This window comes from Lissotriton vulgaris, chromosome 2_1 (assembly GCF_964263255.1).
Source record: "Lissotriton vulgaris chromosome 2_1, aLisVul1.2, whole genome shotgun sequence".
Taxonomy (NCBI): domain Eukaryota; kingdom Metazoa; phylum Chordata; class Amphibia; order Caudata; family Salamandridae; genus Lissotriton; species Lissotriton vulgaris.
Window position 1 is genome coordinate 1,972,842,036 of NC_141687.1, and position 20,040 is coordinate 1,972,862,075.

General features: G+C 46.6%; 1 protein-coding gene across 4 annotated transcripts in view; it reads left to right on the forward strand.

The window, feature by feature from the left end:
* The window catches only part of LOC147733584 (protein regulator of cytokinesis 1-like), a 544,834-nt gene that overhangs the window by 304,569 nt on the left and 220,225 nt on the right, over positions 1-20,040 (forward strand). For all 4 annotated transcript variants that reach the window (XM_086958174.1, XM_086958175.1, XM_086958173.1 and 1 more), the window contains exon 10: positions 1,804-1,950. In XM_086958174.1, the coding sequence (XP_086814300.1) occupies positions 1,804-1,950 (147 nt within the window). The remainder of the gene's footprint in view (positions 1-1,803; positions 1,951-20,040) is intronic.

Here is a 20,040-nt window from a genome sequence, read left to right on the forward strand (position 1 = left end):
CATGGCTGGGGGAGGCGTGCTCCTATCAATTAGGGAGAGCTGCAGAGACTTAATATGGCTGGGTGCTTGGACTTTCAGTTAAGCAGGGGCGTCTGAGGAAGGCTCACGCCGAAATGCATTACGCCTTACCTGCCAGCAAATAAAGAACCTCTCCTTCAAATCCTCGCTTGTGGCTCCTTCTTTCAGTCTTCACTGGAGGTGGTGTGTGAGATATATATTCCAATCACACAGGTTGCCCCTAGAGATGCCTCACACAGTGAAGGAAACGGCACACCACATGCAGGTAGCAATTCGATACGCAGGCTGCATACGGCCAAACGCGTTTCGAGCTTCAGAAAGCTCTTGATCACTGGCAATGAATCAGGTAGGAAACAGCCATTAGGAGACGCTTTTTTTTTATCATTACAAAGTCCCGCCCCAGTGGGCGTTGTGGAAATGGCATGCTGGTACTTTTAGTCCTTCCCAAATGTAGCCACAAAGACTCTTACTTTTACCAAGTGGTTAGCGTACCTGCCTTCAAGAAAATAAGCAACCATGTAAGGTGAATGAGTCCGTGTCTTTATTTATATATATATATATATTATTTTTTTTTTAGCCAAATACTTTACATCACAAATGGCACTGTTTTGAACCCCTTATCAAAAACAAATCAAAGGCACTCTAGTATGACTTTCACGCCCAGATCCAACTGGCAGTGCACCCTTCTGAAGTTGAGGAGTTGCCACCCTTCACATCATTCATTAGTGTAAGTGAGGAAGTTGTATTTCCAGCCCACTAGTGAAGCTATTTTTGGCTTAATCTGTCTTTTACTGCCATTCAGTGTTTTCAAGTACTTTGAATGATAGTGTTTCTATTTTTTTCATAAAGTGTCTCTTCTCTTTCAAGTCCCCATGCTGACTAACCAGTGCTAATAGTAGGGAGAAAAGAAGTCCTGAAAGAATGAGCACATCATGTGCCATTTGTGTATTCTTCACACTCCCTAACAGTCACGGCAGCCCCAATGACCTTCCTCAAATGCCAAGTAGTCCAATCTGACAACCTCAGAAAGAGTGACTCACTTCTTCCCTTACCTAGAAGACTGGCTTCTCAAGGGTCCAAGCAGACCGAGGGCCTATCCCACATCTCTCCTCGAAAGCTTTGAGTTTAAAGTCCATTCCACCAACACCCACTTCCTGCCCCTTCAGATCCAACCCTTTCTGCCTTCTGTCCTGAATGCAGTCATGGCAAAGGCATACCGATGTGGCCTCCTGTGTAGCCGTACTCTCACATTAAAGGCTTTATGTGTCCCCTTCAAGAGTGTCTTTGGGCACTATGGTCCAAAGTAATGTTAGCGGGAAATTTTAAGTTTTCTGTTCTCTCCAGGTTTCTGACCTGACTGATTCTACTATGATGAATTCACAGTGAATGTCGGTTCTGGGTGTAACATTCATGATGGTCTTATATTCCATTGGTAGGGACTAGTGGAAGATTTATTAGTCTGTATACTCCTGTCCATGAAAACAGTATTTAGGTGAATGCTGGATAAATGTCGGACCTGTGGCTGAAATACTATATCTGAACCTTAATTAAGATGCCCAATTTGCAATTCAGTGTATTCTAAAAATAAATCCTTTCCAACAAACTGAGGGTCAGAGGATGTGGGAAGAAAGCAAAACTCTTATTTGTCTGTGATGACTTACATTGAAACTTTTGTATCATTTGAAGAAATTTTTGTTTTAGAAATGTTGGTTCAGTTATGGAAAGTTGTAGACTTATTCTTTGTCAATTATTTATAAGCAAAAATGTACAATTATTTCTGAACAGCTGGAAGAAGAATTGAAGGTTCGCATAGATTCCTGGGAACAAGAACAGATGATGGAGTTTAAGGTTCATGGGCAGAAATTCATGGTTTTTGTGTCTGAGCAATGGCAGGCTTTTCATGCTGAAAAAGAGCGCGAGAAGCAAGAAAGGGTGAGTTTGAAACTGGACGAGTAGAGCATGAAATAACTAGACTAATTGGAATTTGGTTGTTTTTATGGAAAAATGTTTCTGTATTGTAGAATATTCATTGATTTTTATTTTTTTATTTTTATATTTTTTATTATTTTCATTTGCATACAGGTGCTTGTTACCAAATAAGACTAATATACATTCAGTGTCCACAAATTGCAACAAGCTGATAATGCATGAACCTCCTACCCGGCAGGACTCCTACCAGATTGAAAACGTTATATCAATCACAGCACCATCGTCAACCATGGGACTTTGGATGCGCACAAACTGTAGACCCACCTATAAGAAACAGGAACACCCCCGACCCCTCCTCCTCTTCCTCAGGCGTGCCATGGCTCTGCCTGCTACTAGTTATAAAGTGATGATTTAACGTTTTTCCCATCGTGGAGTCTAGGGTGTCGAGCAAAGCCCCATGGTGTCGTTATTGCCCGGATCCTGAAATGTTCTATGCCCTCACATATTAGGGAAGTCTACATGCTCGTACAGGTGCGCACTGCAAAGGCTTAGAGTGTTACCCATGAAATCGGGGGTGGGTGTGGAGGCTCCTCGAGTAAGGAGCTATTTAGTTGTTTCAATTACTCTACTAATGGCTCCCATGCCCGGGCAGCTTCAAGGGATCCCTGACCTCTCCGGGCATCTGTTGAACAGCTCCCTCATAAGACGACCAGTGCAGAATTTCCCTTCTCCAACCCTCAACACTGGGCATTCTGTCTCTTCCAGTAGAATCTTCATTGATAGACATCAACATTAGACTAATTTCCTGCTGCGTGCAGGGACTCGGGAACACTTTCCTATATTTTTGGCCAATGGAATTAAAAGTACAGCATCTTCTTCCATTGGAAGAGTCTCCTTGGGAGCAGATTTCTAGTATGTGGATTCTGAACTTTCAAAATTCAATTTTTTTTTTTTTACTGCATAGCAGCATCTTGGGTGAAAACCTGCCTACATTAGAGTACAAATGCAGCCTAATAGGCTTGCTTTGAAAGAAGCGAAAAAATGAACTGACTCGTAAAGGTTCCCTTACCCATAGTGCATTGCCTTGCAGTTGACTCCCTAGAGACTTGTTTTTGGACTAGCAAGTGAAGGATCTCTGAACACTTGAGGCTTTCATTCAGATGTCTTTTTCTGACATGTTTACTCTATTCCTTTGCTACTCTTATCAGGTACAGAAATATGTAGTTATATTTTCTCATGCCACTTGCACCTTTTTTCTGTCAGAAATCACTTCACTTTGCTCTAAGTGCCCATCATGTGAAATATGGAAGGCAGCCATAGCTTTACATAAGGTGTTTGTTGTCTGCCACCACCAGACATGTTTCTGGACCCTTATGTCGAGAGCTTGCCACTCTCTGGGGCCTGAAACAATGCCTACCTGGGACGAGGTGCCAAGCCTCCTCCCTCAGGACGGGCAGGGGAAGCTTCAAAGGCATGCCGCCTTTGTGAGCTTCTCCAGGCCACTTGCTGTACTCAGCAACTGGCCCCCACCGGTTCTGACCCCCACTTTGGCTGGAAGACAAGCGGGAAACCCTTAGTGAGGAAAGGGGTTGTGCCAGCCTCTGCCAACCCCACCCCTCAGGTGGGAGAGGCGAGGTGAAGCACAACTCCGGGCTCTCGCCATCTTGGGGATGGGGAACCCTAACCAATCAGAGCTGGTCTCCTGCCCCCCTCCCACTAGAGACTAGGAGAGGGGGTGTACTCACCACTGGACAGGGACCCATTGGTCCCTACCCTTGCCCTACCTGTAACACCCCTAAATTTAGTATTTGGGGGCACCCTTAACCTTCCTTCCTCAGATCTGGATTTCGAAACTACAAGAAGAAAAGACCTGCCGTGCAGCTGCTAACAAGAGAACAACACCAACTGACTTGGACCCAGCCCTACAGGCCTGTTGATCCTTGAACCTGCTCCTGCTAAACTCCAGCGTCTCCAGTGGTCAGCAACATCAAAAACCCCGGAGGACCTGACTGCCTTGCTCAGCCAAAGACTGGGACTCCCACGAGCAGTGGTTCTTCTGCTCAAACAGCAACCCCTGGTGCCCGTCAGGAACCGCGAATTCAGCACACTCAGCACATGCCGAGTCTGGCCCGTGCCTGATTGGACAAAGACCAAGAGGACCTCTCCCGCGGGTACTGCGAGGATTTCCTGATGCCAAGAGACACCCATGCACCCGGCGCCCCACAGCCCCCATTGCCCAACTCTTGGGTGTCTACCTATCCTCCAATTCCCCAACTTACCGCTCTAAGAGGTGGTCACACCTGAAGAATCTCCGTCCCCGAGCCTGCAGCCTTTGTTCAACTTCCAAGTCTCCCATTAGAATAAATTGGGCTCCCGAAGGCCCAAAAGCACTCTGCACCCAGCCGCCCGAGTGCCAGTGGGAGTGTAGCATCTACCCTATCCAACTTCCCCACTTGCCCTGTGTAGGTGACCAGGAGCTCAGCGCCCACAGCCATGTGGCCTGCCTGCTAGCAACCACCAACCGAAGGATAACATTGGGCCTACTCACTCTGCACTGGGCTCTCCCTGTGCCGCTGAGGTGTAACAACTGTACTTGCCTGACCCTGGGAGACCCCTGAGTCTACCCCCAGAACCTTAACTCTGCCAGCAGAGTATTTACCCAAAGACCGATAACTTGATTTTCTCCATAGAGTAACATTGGCTGGGTTTCACTCCGAATTTCTTCGAAGTGTCGAGTTTTGCACCTTGAAAATATTCACTAAAAATCAGCCGATAAACGAAAATACTCACCTGCTATCTAGAGAGATTACAGTGCTGTATCTTTGAGCCCAGCACTGAACCTGAAAAGTAATTATAGCCGTGATTTACTGTTAACTCAATTTTCCTCCATAGGAATACATTTCCTGGTTTTTGCCAGAAATTCTACTAAGTGTCGATTTTCAAAACTTATAGTAGTGAGCTTAATAATTAAGCCAAAAAACCCAAGAAAAACATACAATAAATTAAGTAGAATAGTATCTCATGTAAAAAAACGAAACATGTTATAATTGAACTGTGACTTAGTATGTTTTCACACACCTTTTGAATTATAAATTGTATGTGATTGACTTTTTAATGCAATATATGTATTTATATATAAGAAACATTCAACTAAAATGCAGAAAAAACTGATAAAATTCAAAAAAATCGATTTCAATTATAACATGTTTAGTTTTTTTACATGAGATACTATTCTACTTAATTTATTGTATGCTTTTGTTGGGTTTTTTGGCTTAATTATTAAGCTCACTACTGTTTGCTTTACAAATTATAGTTTACATTATTCCCTACTAGTAGTGAATGTATTAGGAGTAGGGGTCCCCCTTTTTACAAAATTGATTTTCAAAACTTAGAAATATTCCTTAATCGCCTGTGTAACAAAAACGATTTCTTCCAACTGTTTACAGGAAATGCACCGGGGCTGAATCCAGGATCTAGCCCCGAAAAACATTTGTAAAATGATTTTATTGCATTTACTTAATTTCCGTTGAGATCAATGTTATATTGTGTTTAACTTGTGTTGCATATTGCAACAACGGTAACTATTGCATTCCAAAGTCTATTGTTGTTTGAAAATATTCATTTTTATATATTTTTTTCTTTTAACCCACCAACCCGTAGAGTCAGCAGCTACCCGTTTGGTTTCACCCAAAAATGGCTTAGCAAATATAGCAACCCCTCTAGTCCTTGAGGTATGACATGTACATCCCAGCAAGTTGAATCCAGGGACCCTTAATACTCCCCTTTCAGACCCAGGGATATGTGTCTCTTGGAGACGCATAATATCAAATGCATTCTGAGTAATTATCCCCTACATTTGTTCCCTTTTCGTCCTATCATTGAGGCCAGCCACATTCCAGGAGCAAAGTTTTACCCTTGCCATGCTATGCTTTGTTTTTTTTCCCGGTCCTGATCTATTATAATACCAAACATAACTCTATATTCTACGTTAACACTACAGTTTATTTTTCTGATTCTGCTTCTACATTCATGATTGCCTTTTTTAAACATTTTCCCCTAGCTGCGTCCCCCCCACCCCCGCCCCTTGACCCCCCCCCCCCTCCAAAAAAAAAGGCAGTTCGACTCCATTAGTCTGTGGTGATGAACGTGCACTGTCGCTCTAGTGCTCTCAGTCTAACAATTAACAAAGTCCCGGACCCATAAGTGAGAGAACCTAAAAAACAGAAAGAAAAAGAGTAAATAGCAGTTATACACACTTTTATCCCCTCTTTTTCTTCTCATGAGAGGCTGTCCAAATATTCTTTAGCCTGAACCTCAGAGGTAAAAAATCTTTGTTTGGTCACCATTAATTACTTTCAACCTAGCAGGATTATTTAAGTATGCCTGAAGCTTCTTATCTTGAAAAGGTTTTAGGAGTTGCCGCAAGCGCCACCTCCGCTCAACTGTGGTATGACAGAAGTCAGGGCGTACGAAATAGGTTATGTGGCCGCTAGTTTTTTTTGCCTCTTGCCTTGCTTTCTCCTATACTGCTGGTCTCAGTATAAAATTACCAAAATATACTAGTAAAGCTCTTGGATATGCACCTGGTTTCGGGGTATTTCGCATGGTGAGAGGTACTCGATGTGCACGCTGCACCTCTAGATCTCAATTCCAAGCAGAGAGTTCTGGTAGGGAGTCTTGTAATAGTTTAACCATAAAAAAGCGAGTATCTCCCCCCTCCGCTCCTTCAGGGACACCTAGAACCCTCAGATTATTTCTACGTAGGCGGTTCTCCATGTCTTCGTGCTTCCACATCACATCAGAAAGCCCCTTCTCATGGGTGTCGATCTGCTCCCTATTTGCAGCAATCTCGGACTCATTACCAACCACTCTCGTCTCCATCTCAGTCATACAGTCATTGAACGAGGTAATTTTCATTGAGAGGTTGCGGACCACTCCCTGGACCTTCCGTAACTCTGCTTGTGCCTTCCGCCCATCTTGAGAGGTCTCTTCTCGATGTGCCGCAATGGCTAGCAGCACAGTCTCAATCGTAGGGGCAAACTTATCTATTGGGGTCCCAAATTCCGTCTGCTGGGTCGAGCCATGTAGATTTACTAATGTTGCTACCGGGGGTATACTGCTTGTAGATGCGTAGTCCCATGTCAACTCAGCTGTATCATGTTGGCTCCTTCTGTGTCTTAGTAAGATTTTTTTGAGCAGTTTTCACAGCCTTAATACTAGTTTCATCATCACTAGAATCACTTAAATTTGAGTCTGATGACCAACCCGGCTCATCCGAAAAGGAATAGAAATCACTTAAGTCCTTATCCCTTTCCTTATCCCTGTCTTTGTCCCTGTCTGTATCATCGTCGCTCTGATTGCGTACATCTTCAGGGAGAGTTGCCCCTTGTTCCAACTGTGGAGTACCCTGATTTTCTGACCGAAGATCGATCTGGGTCTCCATAGACATAGCTGCGACTAGATCTGGATGTGTGCGCTCTAGACTATGAATTTCAGGTTCAGCAGGAATTATAGGGATTGCATTTATTATATTATGAGGAGTATCTGCGCCTATATTAGTCGTGGAGGATATATTGAGCTGTTCCAAAACTACGTCTACTTCCTCCGACACTTCCCACGGTTCTGGTAGTGTAGTTGATATGGCTGATATGGCATTTATGCCCCCGGGGGTGCCTTCAACATTTTCAGTAACTACAGTCAGGGGAGAAGTGCTAGGCAAGTTAGTTTTCATAGGTGAAGGTGTTGAGTCAGACAGCCCATTTGCAATAATCAGCACATTTGTTGTTGCCAATGCTTTTTTCCTCGAGCTGTCCATACACTCCGCATTCTTCACATTGACCCTGCTAACCTTATTATCCTGGGCGATCTCTCCCTCTGTCTGCGCTCCTCCATGTGTAACAGTTTCGGTATTGGTAATACCAGCCGATTCAGCTTCTGTTGGTGGCGTCTGAGGTGTGCGCTCAGCTCCTGACTGACTCTGTGAGCCTTGACCCGGAAGGAGCTTCCCGGGGGCTTTGCGGAGGAGCTCGACCACTGAGTGAGCATTCTGTCCGCCTTTCCGGACGGCTCCGGCTGCTGTATTCGATTTGCCGGGCGTCTTCTCTGGGGGTCCCCACGGCAGCCGGACTCTTAGCCGCTCCTCCTCTTACAGAAGCCTCCATGTTCTCACGAAGAGCGAGTCTCGCCGCTCTCGTCTTTGCTGCAGCCGCTGCCGAGGCATCGTTCTTCGGTGCCATACCCTCCTAGCACACTTGACTCTGGCTTCAGCTCCGAATCCACAGAACAGCTCAGGTAGGACAGGCAGCAGCCTCGATGTCTTTTAGTGAGTTGACAGTAGTATTGTATAAGGGCGAGTCCTATTGCCGTTGCTAGTGCAGGGATTTGATTCTTTGCTCGCGTTGTCTGTTCTTTGAGAGGAGTATCTGAGACCATTATGCGTGAAGCAGGATCATGCTTTAACTGGACGTTAGCCAGTACAAGTTACACCTCCTTTTCATTGGTAACGATGTTCTCATAGAAGACAGCCTCGCAAAAGCAGTCCGTGTGGCAGACACTACCTCATTTTAGGGGTCAGTTTTTTTTTCTCGGCTGAGAGCACTGAGCGACCCGCACTGCAGTCTCAAGCGACCGCCATCTTGCCTCACATCGATTTTGAAAGTATTCAATTGCAACATCTCATTCTGAGAAAGTATTTGATACCTACTATGGTTTATTTTATTTATTTTGAAGGTTTTATAGAGCGCGAACAAGATCCTTGCGGATATCAGAGCGCTTTACAATGAACAGAGTTGAATATACATAAAGAATAGCAAGACACAATATAGCGAACAAGCATGAGATAAATAAAACACATAGAAAAAGTCGTAAAGTACAGAAGCCTGGGATCATAGTTGTTCCTAGAACCTAAGCAACGAGTCTTTGATGAGAAAGGTTCAGGACCGGGTAGAGCAGTCAGGTACATTTTGCCATGAGAATCGCTTTTACTTCCTTTTTGAAAGATACGGAAGAAGAATTCAATCTGGTTTCAGGGGGAAGAGTATTCCAAATCCTAGGCCCCATCCCAGAGAAGGATCGTTTTTTTTTTTTTTTATTGAATCTTTGAGGTTTCAGTAGGTTATCCGCACCCCTAGAGGACCTTGAGCCACCAGAGATTGACAAATTCTGTGCGCAGTAAATGGGTGCCTTGTGGTGTAAGGCCTTATGTGTCATTCAAACCATTTTTTGCTGGGTTCTTGCTTCAAACGGGAGCCAATTCAAAGATTTTAGGTCTTTTGGTTTGGTTCTAGAATAAAGTAACTATGTATTTTTATATACAAAACAATTGGCCCGGAGTTCAGTTCTTGAGTGTGTGAGACCATTTGCTGACTGAGTGTGTACAACAAATGCTTTACATTGTCCTCTCGGAAGACCGTTACACTGTCCTCTGGCACTGCCTTACTGCTCGACCAAGCTACCACATTAGAGAGTAAGGTTATATCTTATTTTAGCCTCTGCCATACCTCTGGGTTCTGTGGACTCTGTGCACACTGTACCTTATTTTGGTACAGAATATACAGAGCCTCTTTTTTACAGAGAGACGCAGCGTAGTTCGCCTTACGATGTGGACGGGACACTGCTGACTTGCTTGGCAACACTATTTCAACATCTGTAGCCCTGAGACGCTACGCCTGGCTGAGGTCCACTGGCTTTTCGCGTGATATCCGAGCTACAGTTTAGACATGCCCTTTGAAGACTGTTGCTTGTTAGGCGACATAGCAGACAACGCGCTTGAGCGCTTCAAGGACTCCAGGGCTACGGGCAGCTTCTTGGACCTCGCTTCTACCTCTCGTCTGCGCATTCTGCTTTTTGCCCCTTTAGTGGCTACGGAGGGGTGCCCCGCCACGTTACGCCCAGAGCCACAGGCCTGTGCAAACTGTCCAGCCTCTGTGCGGCCCAGGACTTGGTACCCACTGTTGTGGGTCTGCGGGCCAGCGGGCGGGCCAGTCCACCAGCACCCCCGCTGCAGCAACCTCTAAATCCTCCTAGTCCGACCTTTCAGGGCCTCCATTTGCCAGTGGACAGCAGGACAAGAGCCTGCATCCTATCTTGGATCTCAGGAACATCATCTGCTTCATCCGGGACAATTTCAGAATGTTGACATTGGCTCGGGTCCTGTCTGCCTTCCTCCTTGGAACTGGATGGTAGCGTTGGACTTGCAGGATGCTTAGTTGCACATCCCCGTCCGGCTCACAGGCATTACCTATGGTCCATGGTAAACCCTAGGCACTTTCAGTTTACCGTGCTTCATTTGGCCTTTCCAGCGCCCTTCGAGTGTTCACGAAAGTGATGTTGTTGGTCGCAGCTCATCTGTGCAGATCAGTGGTTCCAGTCTACCCCTATCTCGACGACTGGCTGTTGAAGGCAGGTCCGCCCAGGCTGTCGTCTCCCACCTCCATACTACTGCCTACCTCCTGCATTCCCGGAGCTTCAGTCCCCCTTGTAATGTCCTGAAGTTTTTGCCAAGAAATTAATTCAGACCCCACCAACAGCTCTCCCCATCTTACTACCCCATTTGCTTGAATTGGGGCCGCTAAAGAGTATTGGAGACAACTTGGGGTGCCTGGTGAACTCAATATAGGGGCAAGTGTACTATAGTAGTGTATACGCTGTGATGTTCTTATTTGATACCAGTCTTTAAATGGTGCCAATAACATTTTTAGTTTCACTTTCTTGAAGTACTTTGGATCCCCAAATTTGAACAAAAAATACCGGGCTTTGGACTGAAAACCTGAAGTCAAAGCTTTAAATAAAGGTGTAAAAGATAGAATCCCCTAACAATTGCATGAAGGTTTTTTAATTAAATGCCCTTTGATACTGCAGGAGGTCCGGTGTAGCCATTCCCCCATTCTCTTTTATTTCCCTAAGCTTCCGCCAAGCTATCAAAGGTTTTTTTTGCCCATATAAAACTTGAAAACAAACCTTGGATCTTGGCTATCCATTCATTTCTGAATTCCAAGGGTCTAGAATTAAATAAAAAAGTATACTGTGGGAGAGTTGCCATTTTTAGCATGTTTGATTTACCTGCTGATTGTTATAAGGACGGTGGAGAATGGATTGAGGGTAGGGGAGCCACAGCCCAGATTTTAACAGGCTGCGGAAGTTCCGAAGCGTCCCGAGGAGACGGTTGTGGCACTGTTGAGTAAACTGTTAATGGCCACAAACTATTCTAACCAGGGATTTTGGCTCATGAGTCACTCGCAATGAGAACACTGTATCCTTCACTAATGTAGAACTGCTCGTTCAGATGGGGGAGGGGGCTGCGGGACAGGTAGACCGTAAGGGGTTGTGGGGACAATAGACGTTTACTCTCACCCCCGTCAACTGGAGACTGGGAAGGGTATAAAGCACTCTGCATGGTTGGGGTGGCGGGTAGTTTTGTATCCGTCAGACAGCGAGACGGGGAGGGTGGTGGGAGGGGGGGAATTGTTGATCTGGTTTGTTTTTGTTTGATGTAAAGTTCAGGAGGGCAACTACATTGAGCCACATGGCTGTTAACATTCTAGGGGCATACTGCATTGCTGTCTTGGTGACGCTGAATGCTATTTATGACAACCGAGACGATGCAAGACCAACGGGACTCCAATCTGAATACAACCCCGCTGTCCCTGATAACCCCTTTGACATTACTTACATGGAGCGTTCATGGGTTAGGAGATAAGATAAAGAGGGGTTTAGTAATGCAGTACCTACAGCGCTGTGCACCTGCAGTGGCCCTATTACAGGAGACACATGTGATGGGTTCTGCGTGTAAGGCACTGCACCGATGGGGTTATAAAATGGGAGCACACTCAAAGTTCTCATCTGGGTCACAGAGTGTGGGCATTCTGATCAAAAAACAGTTCCCGTTGATAATCCAGCAAACCCGGACGGATGACCAGGGCCTCTTCGCGGCTATCACCTGACAGTGGGAGAGGAGGCCTTTTAAATGTAGTTTCAGTATACAACCCTCCAGCCCTCCATGTGATAGCTCACCCTGCACTCACTGCCTTTTTACTTGCTCTCCCAGAGGAAGAAATGTTAATTGGAGGAGACTTTATTAATATAGTGGACGGGACCCTGGACAGATATCTCCCCAAAGTGAATGACGGGCATTACCCGTATACGGGTATTGATAGACGTCCTTGGACTTACATATGTGTGGAGGTATCGGTACCCCACTACAAAACAATTCACTTTTCATTCGGGTGTACACAACAGCCACTCACGAATCGACTATTTCCTAGCCTACACGGACAGCTTAGCAAGAGTGGTGAATGTTGAGATCTGCTTCAGGGGTATCTCTGACCACTCCCCGATAGTACTGACATACACAAATCGCCATAAAGCAAAGCGACGCATCTATCCCATAAACCCTGATATCTACTTATCCCCAAGGTGTTGAAAGACGTCACTAGGACCTCACAACGGTACTTCCCAAAAAATGTCTAATCGGTTCAGTCACCTAGCATCTTATGAAAGGCTTATAAAACGGTTATTCGTGGGCAAGCTATTTCGTCAATCACAGGACATAAATGGGAAAAGCATTCAGAACTAGATACCGTGGAATCCACAAGGGCCAATGATCAACATGCGGAAAATCCTTCACTCCAAACATTACAGGTTTTGCGTCTTAAATCACACTAGTTTCTATCTAGACTATCAGAAAGAGATGGTCAAAGCTCGGCTTCAAGCCACCCGACATAAGGTGTACAAATTAGGTGACAAGGCAGGTAAGCTATTAGCCTGGCTAGATAAGGAGCGGGCGGCGAGAACAATTGCACAAATACGCACTCTGACTAACTCCTTTGTGAGTGCTCTGCAAGACATAGTGGATACACTGGCTGACCATTTTGAACACTTGTATGCCTCAAGATCAGACTTAACAACCGAGGAAGCTCAGGATTATAAGATATCAATATGCCCAAACTATTGCCAGAGCCGGCCCTCCTGCTGGAGGCTGACCTCTTGGTTGACGAACTACAGATGGCCATTGGCTCACTGCACTCTGGAAAGGCTGTGGGGCCTAACAGAATAACCATCGAACTTTACAAAAAGAATGCTGACGTAACAGCCCCATATCTCTTAAATATGTTTCGTGAAAGCCTCGAGACAGGAGAATTGCCACAAGATCAACAAATGGCCACTATAGTAATAATCCCTAAACCAGGTAGGCCTCCTGAGGAATGCACTTCATACCGCTCAATTTTTTTGATCAACTCTGAACCCAAAATTCGTGCCAAGCTTCTGGCGACGCGCTTAACCCCTCACCTTACGACTTTAATTCACCCAGATGTATCCAGGCTTATGCCACACAGAAGCACACCCTTGATCTAAGGCACCTGCATGCGATATTAGCACGTAAGCCATACATCCAAGAGCCTGCAGTCATCCTCTCTCTGGGTGCGCGTATGTCATTCGACATGGAGGAATGGCCTGATCTCTTCGCGGTTCTTGGACATCTGGGCTTCGGTCCAAAGTTCTGCGCATGGGTACGCCCGCTTTACTCCAACCCCCTGGCACATGTCGTGGCTAATGGTCGTATGTCAAGGGACTTCCCGCTTTCGTGGGGAACACCCCAGGGATGTCCCCTAACCCCACTATTTGCATTAGTCCTAGAACCACAGGCGGCAGGGATCAGATGGGAGCCAATGATCCGTGGGCTTCGATGGACACAAAACTGGGAAGACCGCATTTCTTTGAATGCGGATGATGTGCTGCTGTACTTAACGTCCCCCAGACCATCCATTTTAATGCTTTTAAATGTCTACAAAGTTTTTGGTCGGGGGTCAGGGTATACCATTAATTGGTCCAAATCGATGTCACCCACCATTGCTGCCCGAGAATTGCCCACTAAAGATTACTGTTGAGGCCTTTAAATATTTGGAATTCATGTGACGCCAGAGTTTGATGAATTTTATTTAAAAAAAATCTGAAGCCCCTGCTGGAACAGTATATGCGAGACCTGGCGTATTGGCGTAACCTGCTGCTGACATTGCTGGGAAAAGCAGCGCTTTAAGGCAATAGCGGCTGACGTCTCCAGTCTGTTATGGGGGAATAAAGCAGTGCGCATTGCTCAAGACAAACTTATACGGAGCTGATATGATGGGGGATAGCCCTCCCAAATATACAGCTGTACTATTGCGCAGCTCACCTCGAAATAATTAATCAATGGATACATGCCCCTCAAGCAGACCCGGCGTTTCAAGCAGATAGGTAAGTGCTGGGTGAGGATGGACTAATATCGGCACTATACAACAAACGCAGACCCCCCTCCCTGATAGGCCCAACGGCACATACGGTTAGTACATGGTACACAGCACAAGTCAGACTAAAATGCACAGGGGTCATCACGCAAATGACACCACTCTGGGACTTCCAGCGGCTTGGGCGACTTTGGAACAGTAAGGAGTCCAAGAACTGGGACGACATAGGCATCTCCACAGTAGGCGATCTTTTGTAAAAGGGAGAGGTCAAATTTGAACATTTGAGGGGCTCAATACGAACTGGCACCGACGGAAATGTTTAGATATCTGCAAATTTGACATGCGCTGCCGGCAGTTTTACCACCTGGGACTATCATACCAGAGGCTACTCCTCTGAAGGATAGGCTATTGACTGAACATATGCACAAGAAGGCTACATCCTTCACCTATCTTAAATTAGTTAATAATCTGCCAGACCCGATGATAACGCTTAGACAAAAACGGACCCCGGATTTGGGAGACTTTGACGATGAGGAATGGCAGGAGGCATTGTCATCCCTGCGAGAAGCTGCCATGCCCTCACGGTTAAGGCCAGTGCAGCTCATGGTACTACACCGTTCCTATTTAGGGCTCCCGATTTTATGGTATTTATTTATCATTTCCGTCTATATTTATCCACATTTATTTTTGTAGCAAGAAAAGACACTGTAGCTAGTATTTTTCCTCATTTATTTAAATTCACATGCACACATGCACTAGGTTGTTTAGCTGTTTTTTTTTCAATTGGAGCCTATGCGAATCTCACTTTACATATTGGGAGCAACCCTGCCTTCCTCTAAGAGTGCAGGTCAGTTCCTTCCTACCCTGAGGAGGCATGTAGATCGTTCCAACGCTATACCCCTACTGAGGGAAAGAAAGCATGTTCTCCTGCCTGGTGGCTGATCGGCCAGGGGGGTCCCTCCCCATCACTACCCAGAGAAGTGAAACCTCTCTAGTGCCTAGGGCCTATGGAGACGAGAGCAAGTGGTAGTATAATGCCGAACAAGACCCAGAGATCATATGCAACAACCTACTATTACCATAAAGAACCATGCAAAAAATGTCCCTGCTGTGTATTACATGTTGGAACACGTTTCTGAGTAATTTAGAATGCGTTAACGGAATATATTTTTGCACCGGATGTGGGCCTAGCTCTTGGCACACAAAGTTAGGCCTCTGTTCTGAACGCCGCAGTTCAAGTGCGTCTCTCCACCTACTGTTAGGTTTTTAAGGCACTGTGAAATAGGTCATGGGGCCATCGCTCCACCTTCACCAAGCCATTATATTGTAAAATGGTGTCCTAAATGCCCTCCTTTTTGATCCGGTCAGTGCAAGCTAATAGTTGTTGGGGGCATGTGTGCCCTGTCACATGAACCTCCTGCTCCCTCCCATACAAAAACAAAAAAAGGTTGCTGGGCCTGCAGCCGATGTCCTGGGGTGTTTTCACACCTCCTAATGGACATCACTGATTGCACTCCTCAAACAATTTAAACCTTGCATGACAACTGCTGTGAGGGGTGCTGGAGGGTCTCTGCAGTTACGTCGCTCTCAGCTGCACTTATTCAGCAGTTTCAGATTTCTTTTGGCAGCCCCTGTGCACCTCTGACTCTGATTTCATAGTGGAGCACAGAGGCGGCAGGATTAATTTGTAAGTATTTTCTCGTTTCTATTTTATAAATAAAGACCAAAAACAAAAAGGTTTCTGTCTGTATTTATATGTATAAATCTGTTTAAACGGAAAACCAGGAGCCTTATTCATATTACACCAGACTGACTCCACAAAATAGGAATGGTTCAACACCAGTTTTCCCTGAGAAACTGTGGCGAGGAGGGCACGTTCTATCACACCATATGGCACTGTCCACACATTGCAGCTCACTGTGCTAAGGTGATGTGAACTATCGCACAAACAGTGGAAATATCACTATAACCGGACCCAAAACGATGTCTGTTAACTGTATGGGAGCCCAATGATCTTACCCACCAGGCACAGGATTGGGTGACGTTAGGAATGACATTTGCCAAACGGAATATTGCTAAGCTATGGGGGTCGGGGAAAAACACCTACACTCCGGGAATTGTGCAAAGTTATGAATGAGGCCATGGTGGCGGAAAAGGCGGTATTTATCCACCGTGGATGTCCACGAAAATGAGAGTGTGGGGAACATGAAATAAGTTTAGAGTTTATATTTGTGACCCACCTGCACTGGAGACAGACTGTTTCCGAATAATGAAAAGGAGAAAGGGAATAAACATAAAATGTCAGCTGAAATGTTTGTTACAGCAGGTATTGTTGGAGTATGTAATGTGGCTGAACTTTGAAGCTACGATTACAGCCATATATATGTCAGATGAATGTATTTTGCCCTGATTTTCATGCTAATAAAGTTTCAACCAATACATACATAAATAACAGACTAAAATACTGAACTGGTGCTTCTAATATACCTAACGTAAGTCTAGCACGAGGGAAGAAGTAAGTATTGTGTAGCATAGGTTTAGTTATTTTGCCAAGAATCTACCAAAGGTTTCTCTAGGTTCTGATCCGCTCTATACCTTGTTAGAATGAACGAGGTTTGGTATCTGTGTCTCGGGACTCGATTTCCCAACACCCCGCAAGGGGAGCCGGAAACACTGGAGATGGATTCTGGGCAGGAGAAAGGCAGCGTCCTGATCAGTGCGTCAGCTGGAGAGTCTGCTTCCCTCAGCTGTTCGAGTTGAGTCGGGCAAGTAGGTCTTCGAACTGCTCCGAACCACCGTATCTTGCTAGAGCAAGTTAAGGTATATTTATACCTTGAAGGTGTTTAGGAATGCCAAAGTTTGACGTAAAGTCTGGCATATGAACGTCAGGAAAGAACCCCTAGAGAATAGTTGTTCTTTGTAAAGTAACTGAGTTCTTGGACAAATTAATATTCAAGCAAGGGGAAGTTCCCTAACTGCTTAAGCTGGTTTTCCAAGAAATCGTAACGTTTGGTTCGGGTGGAAGTAGCCATGCCTGTATTTGGGTAGCATGGGCAATGCCTAAATAAGGGCTTGATTTCTATGCCTATATAAAGGCAATGTGAATTATACCTATATAAGGGCTGGAAAATTCACTGAGCTTAAAACACCATACAACAGTACAGGGCCTCTAAGGGCCCAGGCATCCGGAACCGATAACCACTGGGCGCGGAAAGGCTGGAGGCGACCACCAACTGGCAAGGGCAGACAGTCATTGAGAAGAGGATGAAGCGGGGGTCGCAACACCGGCAGCGGCACGGGGCTTGGCACTGCCAGGGGCCCCCCGGCCACGACCCCTGCCACGAAAGGGCTGAGAAGCGCCACGAGCAGGAGGCCCAAAAGCGCGACGGTAACCAAATCCACGACCCCGAGAAGGAGGGCGGACAGGAGCCACCAGCTTGTAAATGTAAATGTGGGTGTACTTGTAAAGCGCACTGTGACTCCAAGGAGTATCCTGACGCTGAAGACCGCTGGGGAACCTGTCCTAGTTTTCCCTGTGAGTTGGTCCCTTTCTGGGTATCTCCAAGGTGAAACCAGGCATCCCTGGCGTCTGTGGGGGGCCGTTGTAGAGATGAGGCAAAGCTTAATGCCCAGCGTTGCCGAGTGGGTTCCCTGGTTAGAGTAGGCACCGAGGCGAGAATTATCGAGTCCGTTTGACCCTGGTCCACGACCCTGCTGCGTCGGGGATTGAACCCTGGTCCCGGGCCGTTCTCTGCTTCCGGGTCTGCCGCCTCTAACCAGTGAGCCACACCACTCCACAAAGTTTGCGGTTCTCAGCAGACTGCTTGACCATACCCTCCAGCTGAGGACCGAACACCCTGGAACCTGCGAAGGGCAACTTAAGGAGGACCGACTTCTGTGAAGAGTCCGCCTTCCAGGAACGCATCCAAATATGACGGGCAGCGATGGAAGCTCCAGAAGCAGCCACCGCCACCCCCAAATTGTCAAAGGAAATATCCGACGGGTATCGAACCTGTTGCTCCATCAAAGACAAAAGAGGCGTGGCATCCTCGCTGTCCTGCAGCAGAACAGACAGACTGGAAATCCTTAAGGAGCGACTGAACCATATAGTTCGAATAGGCAGTCGCACGGATGTAAAAATTGGAAGCCGCATGAGAACGCTTCACAGCTCCTTGAACACGCTTATCCACAGCGTCCGCAGGAAGGGCGTCCTCCGAAACGACCAAACCCTGAGAAGAGAGGCCAGCCATCATATTATAAACCTTCACAGCCTGAGGGAACTCCGCAGCAAAACCCTCCAGAGGGTAACGCCGAGACAGGAAACGAGGAAAAGCAGACTTGTCCACTTCCTGCCATTCGTGAGACAACACCTTGCGTATAGCACCGTGCAGAGGCAAAGAGTCCGGAGCAGGCTGGACATATTGCGTGAAGAAGTCATCCTCCAAAACGTCAGCGGCAGGAGGAGAGAACCCCAAATTGGGCCTAACATGTACGAACAGTTCAGTGAGCTCAGCACCCTGAACAAAACGACCACGCACACCCTCATCATCCTCAGGACCCAAGTCATCCTCAGGGTCAGCATGTGGATCCACAGAAACACGAGGTCTCTTGGGAGGAGGTCCAGCCTCATCCCTAGCCAGGAAAGCAGCAGCCACAGCCTCATTGACAAGGAGGCGCAGGGCATCCAGAGGGGCCGCAGAAGATGAAGCCTCAGCATCCATCATAGAAGCATAAGTCCAAAAACCACACCAACAGGCAAAAACAAGGACAAAAAAACACCCAAGAAGGACCCCATATATACAGGTCGAGGACCCGAACATCCGTGGCAGGAAAAGCAATGGGCCGGCATAAAAAGCCCAATCCGCAGCCAACACGCCCCCTAATGCACAAACCACCTGAGCGTCATAACACTAACTCCACAAAAGCCCCAGCCAGCTAAAGCAGGGCGAAAAAGGACCGGACGAAACCTAGGAACGGCCGCTGGAGCAGGCCAACCAAAGCCCGGTGAGTGAAATTAGCAAAAACGGCCGCTAACGCGAGCCGCATGTGTAAACAGTGCCCAAAACAGATGCCGGCTAACGCGAGCCGCGTGCAAGACAACAGCCCCAAATACAAGAGGCATCGTGGGGAAACCGGCAGCGCGAGAATCAAGGCGGCCGCTTAAGCACGCCGCCGCACCAAAAATACAAACAGCAGGGAACTTACCCGGTACACCGGCAGCCCTCGAACAGCACAGCCAGGAACTCAGTCGTAGATCGCAGAAAAAAAAGAGGATGATCTTTGGATGCACTTCCCCCCCTTATAGTCACGTGATGGTGACGTCATCATAGGGGGAAGTGCAAACAGCTCAGCTAGGTAGGGGTTTCTGTAGAGCAGACTAGCTGCTCACTTGTCAGGAATGGGACGGGGACACAGGACGAGGAGGTAATGTATTGTCCCACCCCTGGCTGGCCATCTAAACAGACACAACTGGCTGGTAACACAGCTGGGGCAAGGTGGTGTAATCACCCTTTGCTTTAGATATAGTATACCTATATCTAACCCTAAAATGGACACCTATACTCCTATAAGTCACTCCTATGGCAGGCCTTATCAATCCTGGAGGCAGAGTGCTTGGAATTATGTGAGATGGTGCTCTAGCATGAGCTGAGCCTGTCTGCAGCTTTTGGAACCATGTCCTTTAGCTGTTTACATGATAACGCTATACCATATACTCTTAAGTGCATTTTAATCCTTGTGGGTATTGCTAACTTTATCATAGCATTATCAAAACATGTCGAGTAAGGTGTCATACGAATTGGAAAATTACCCCATCGCCAGTTCTGGCGACGGGGGCAGCATTCCACCCTTCTAGAGGGACACAACATGTATG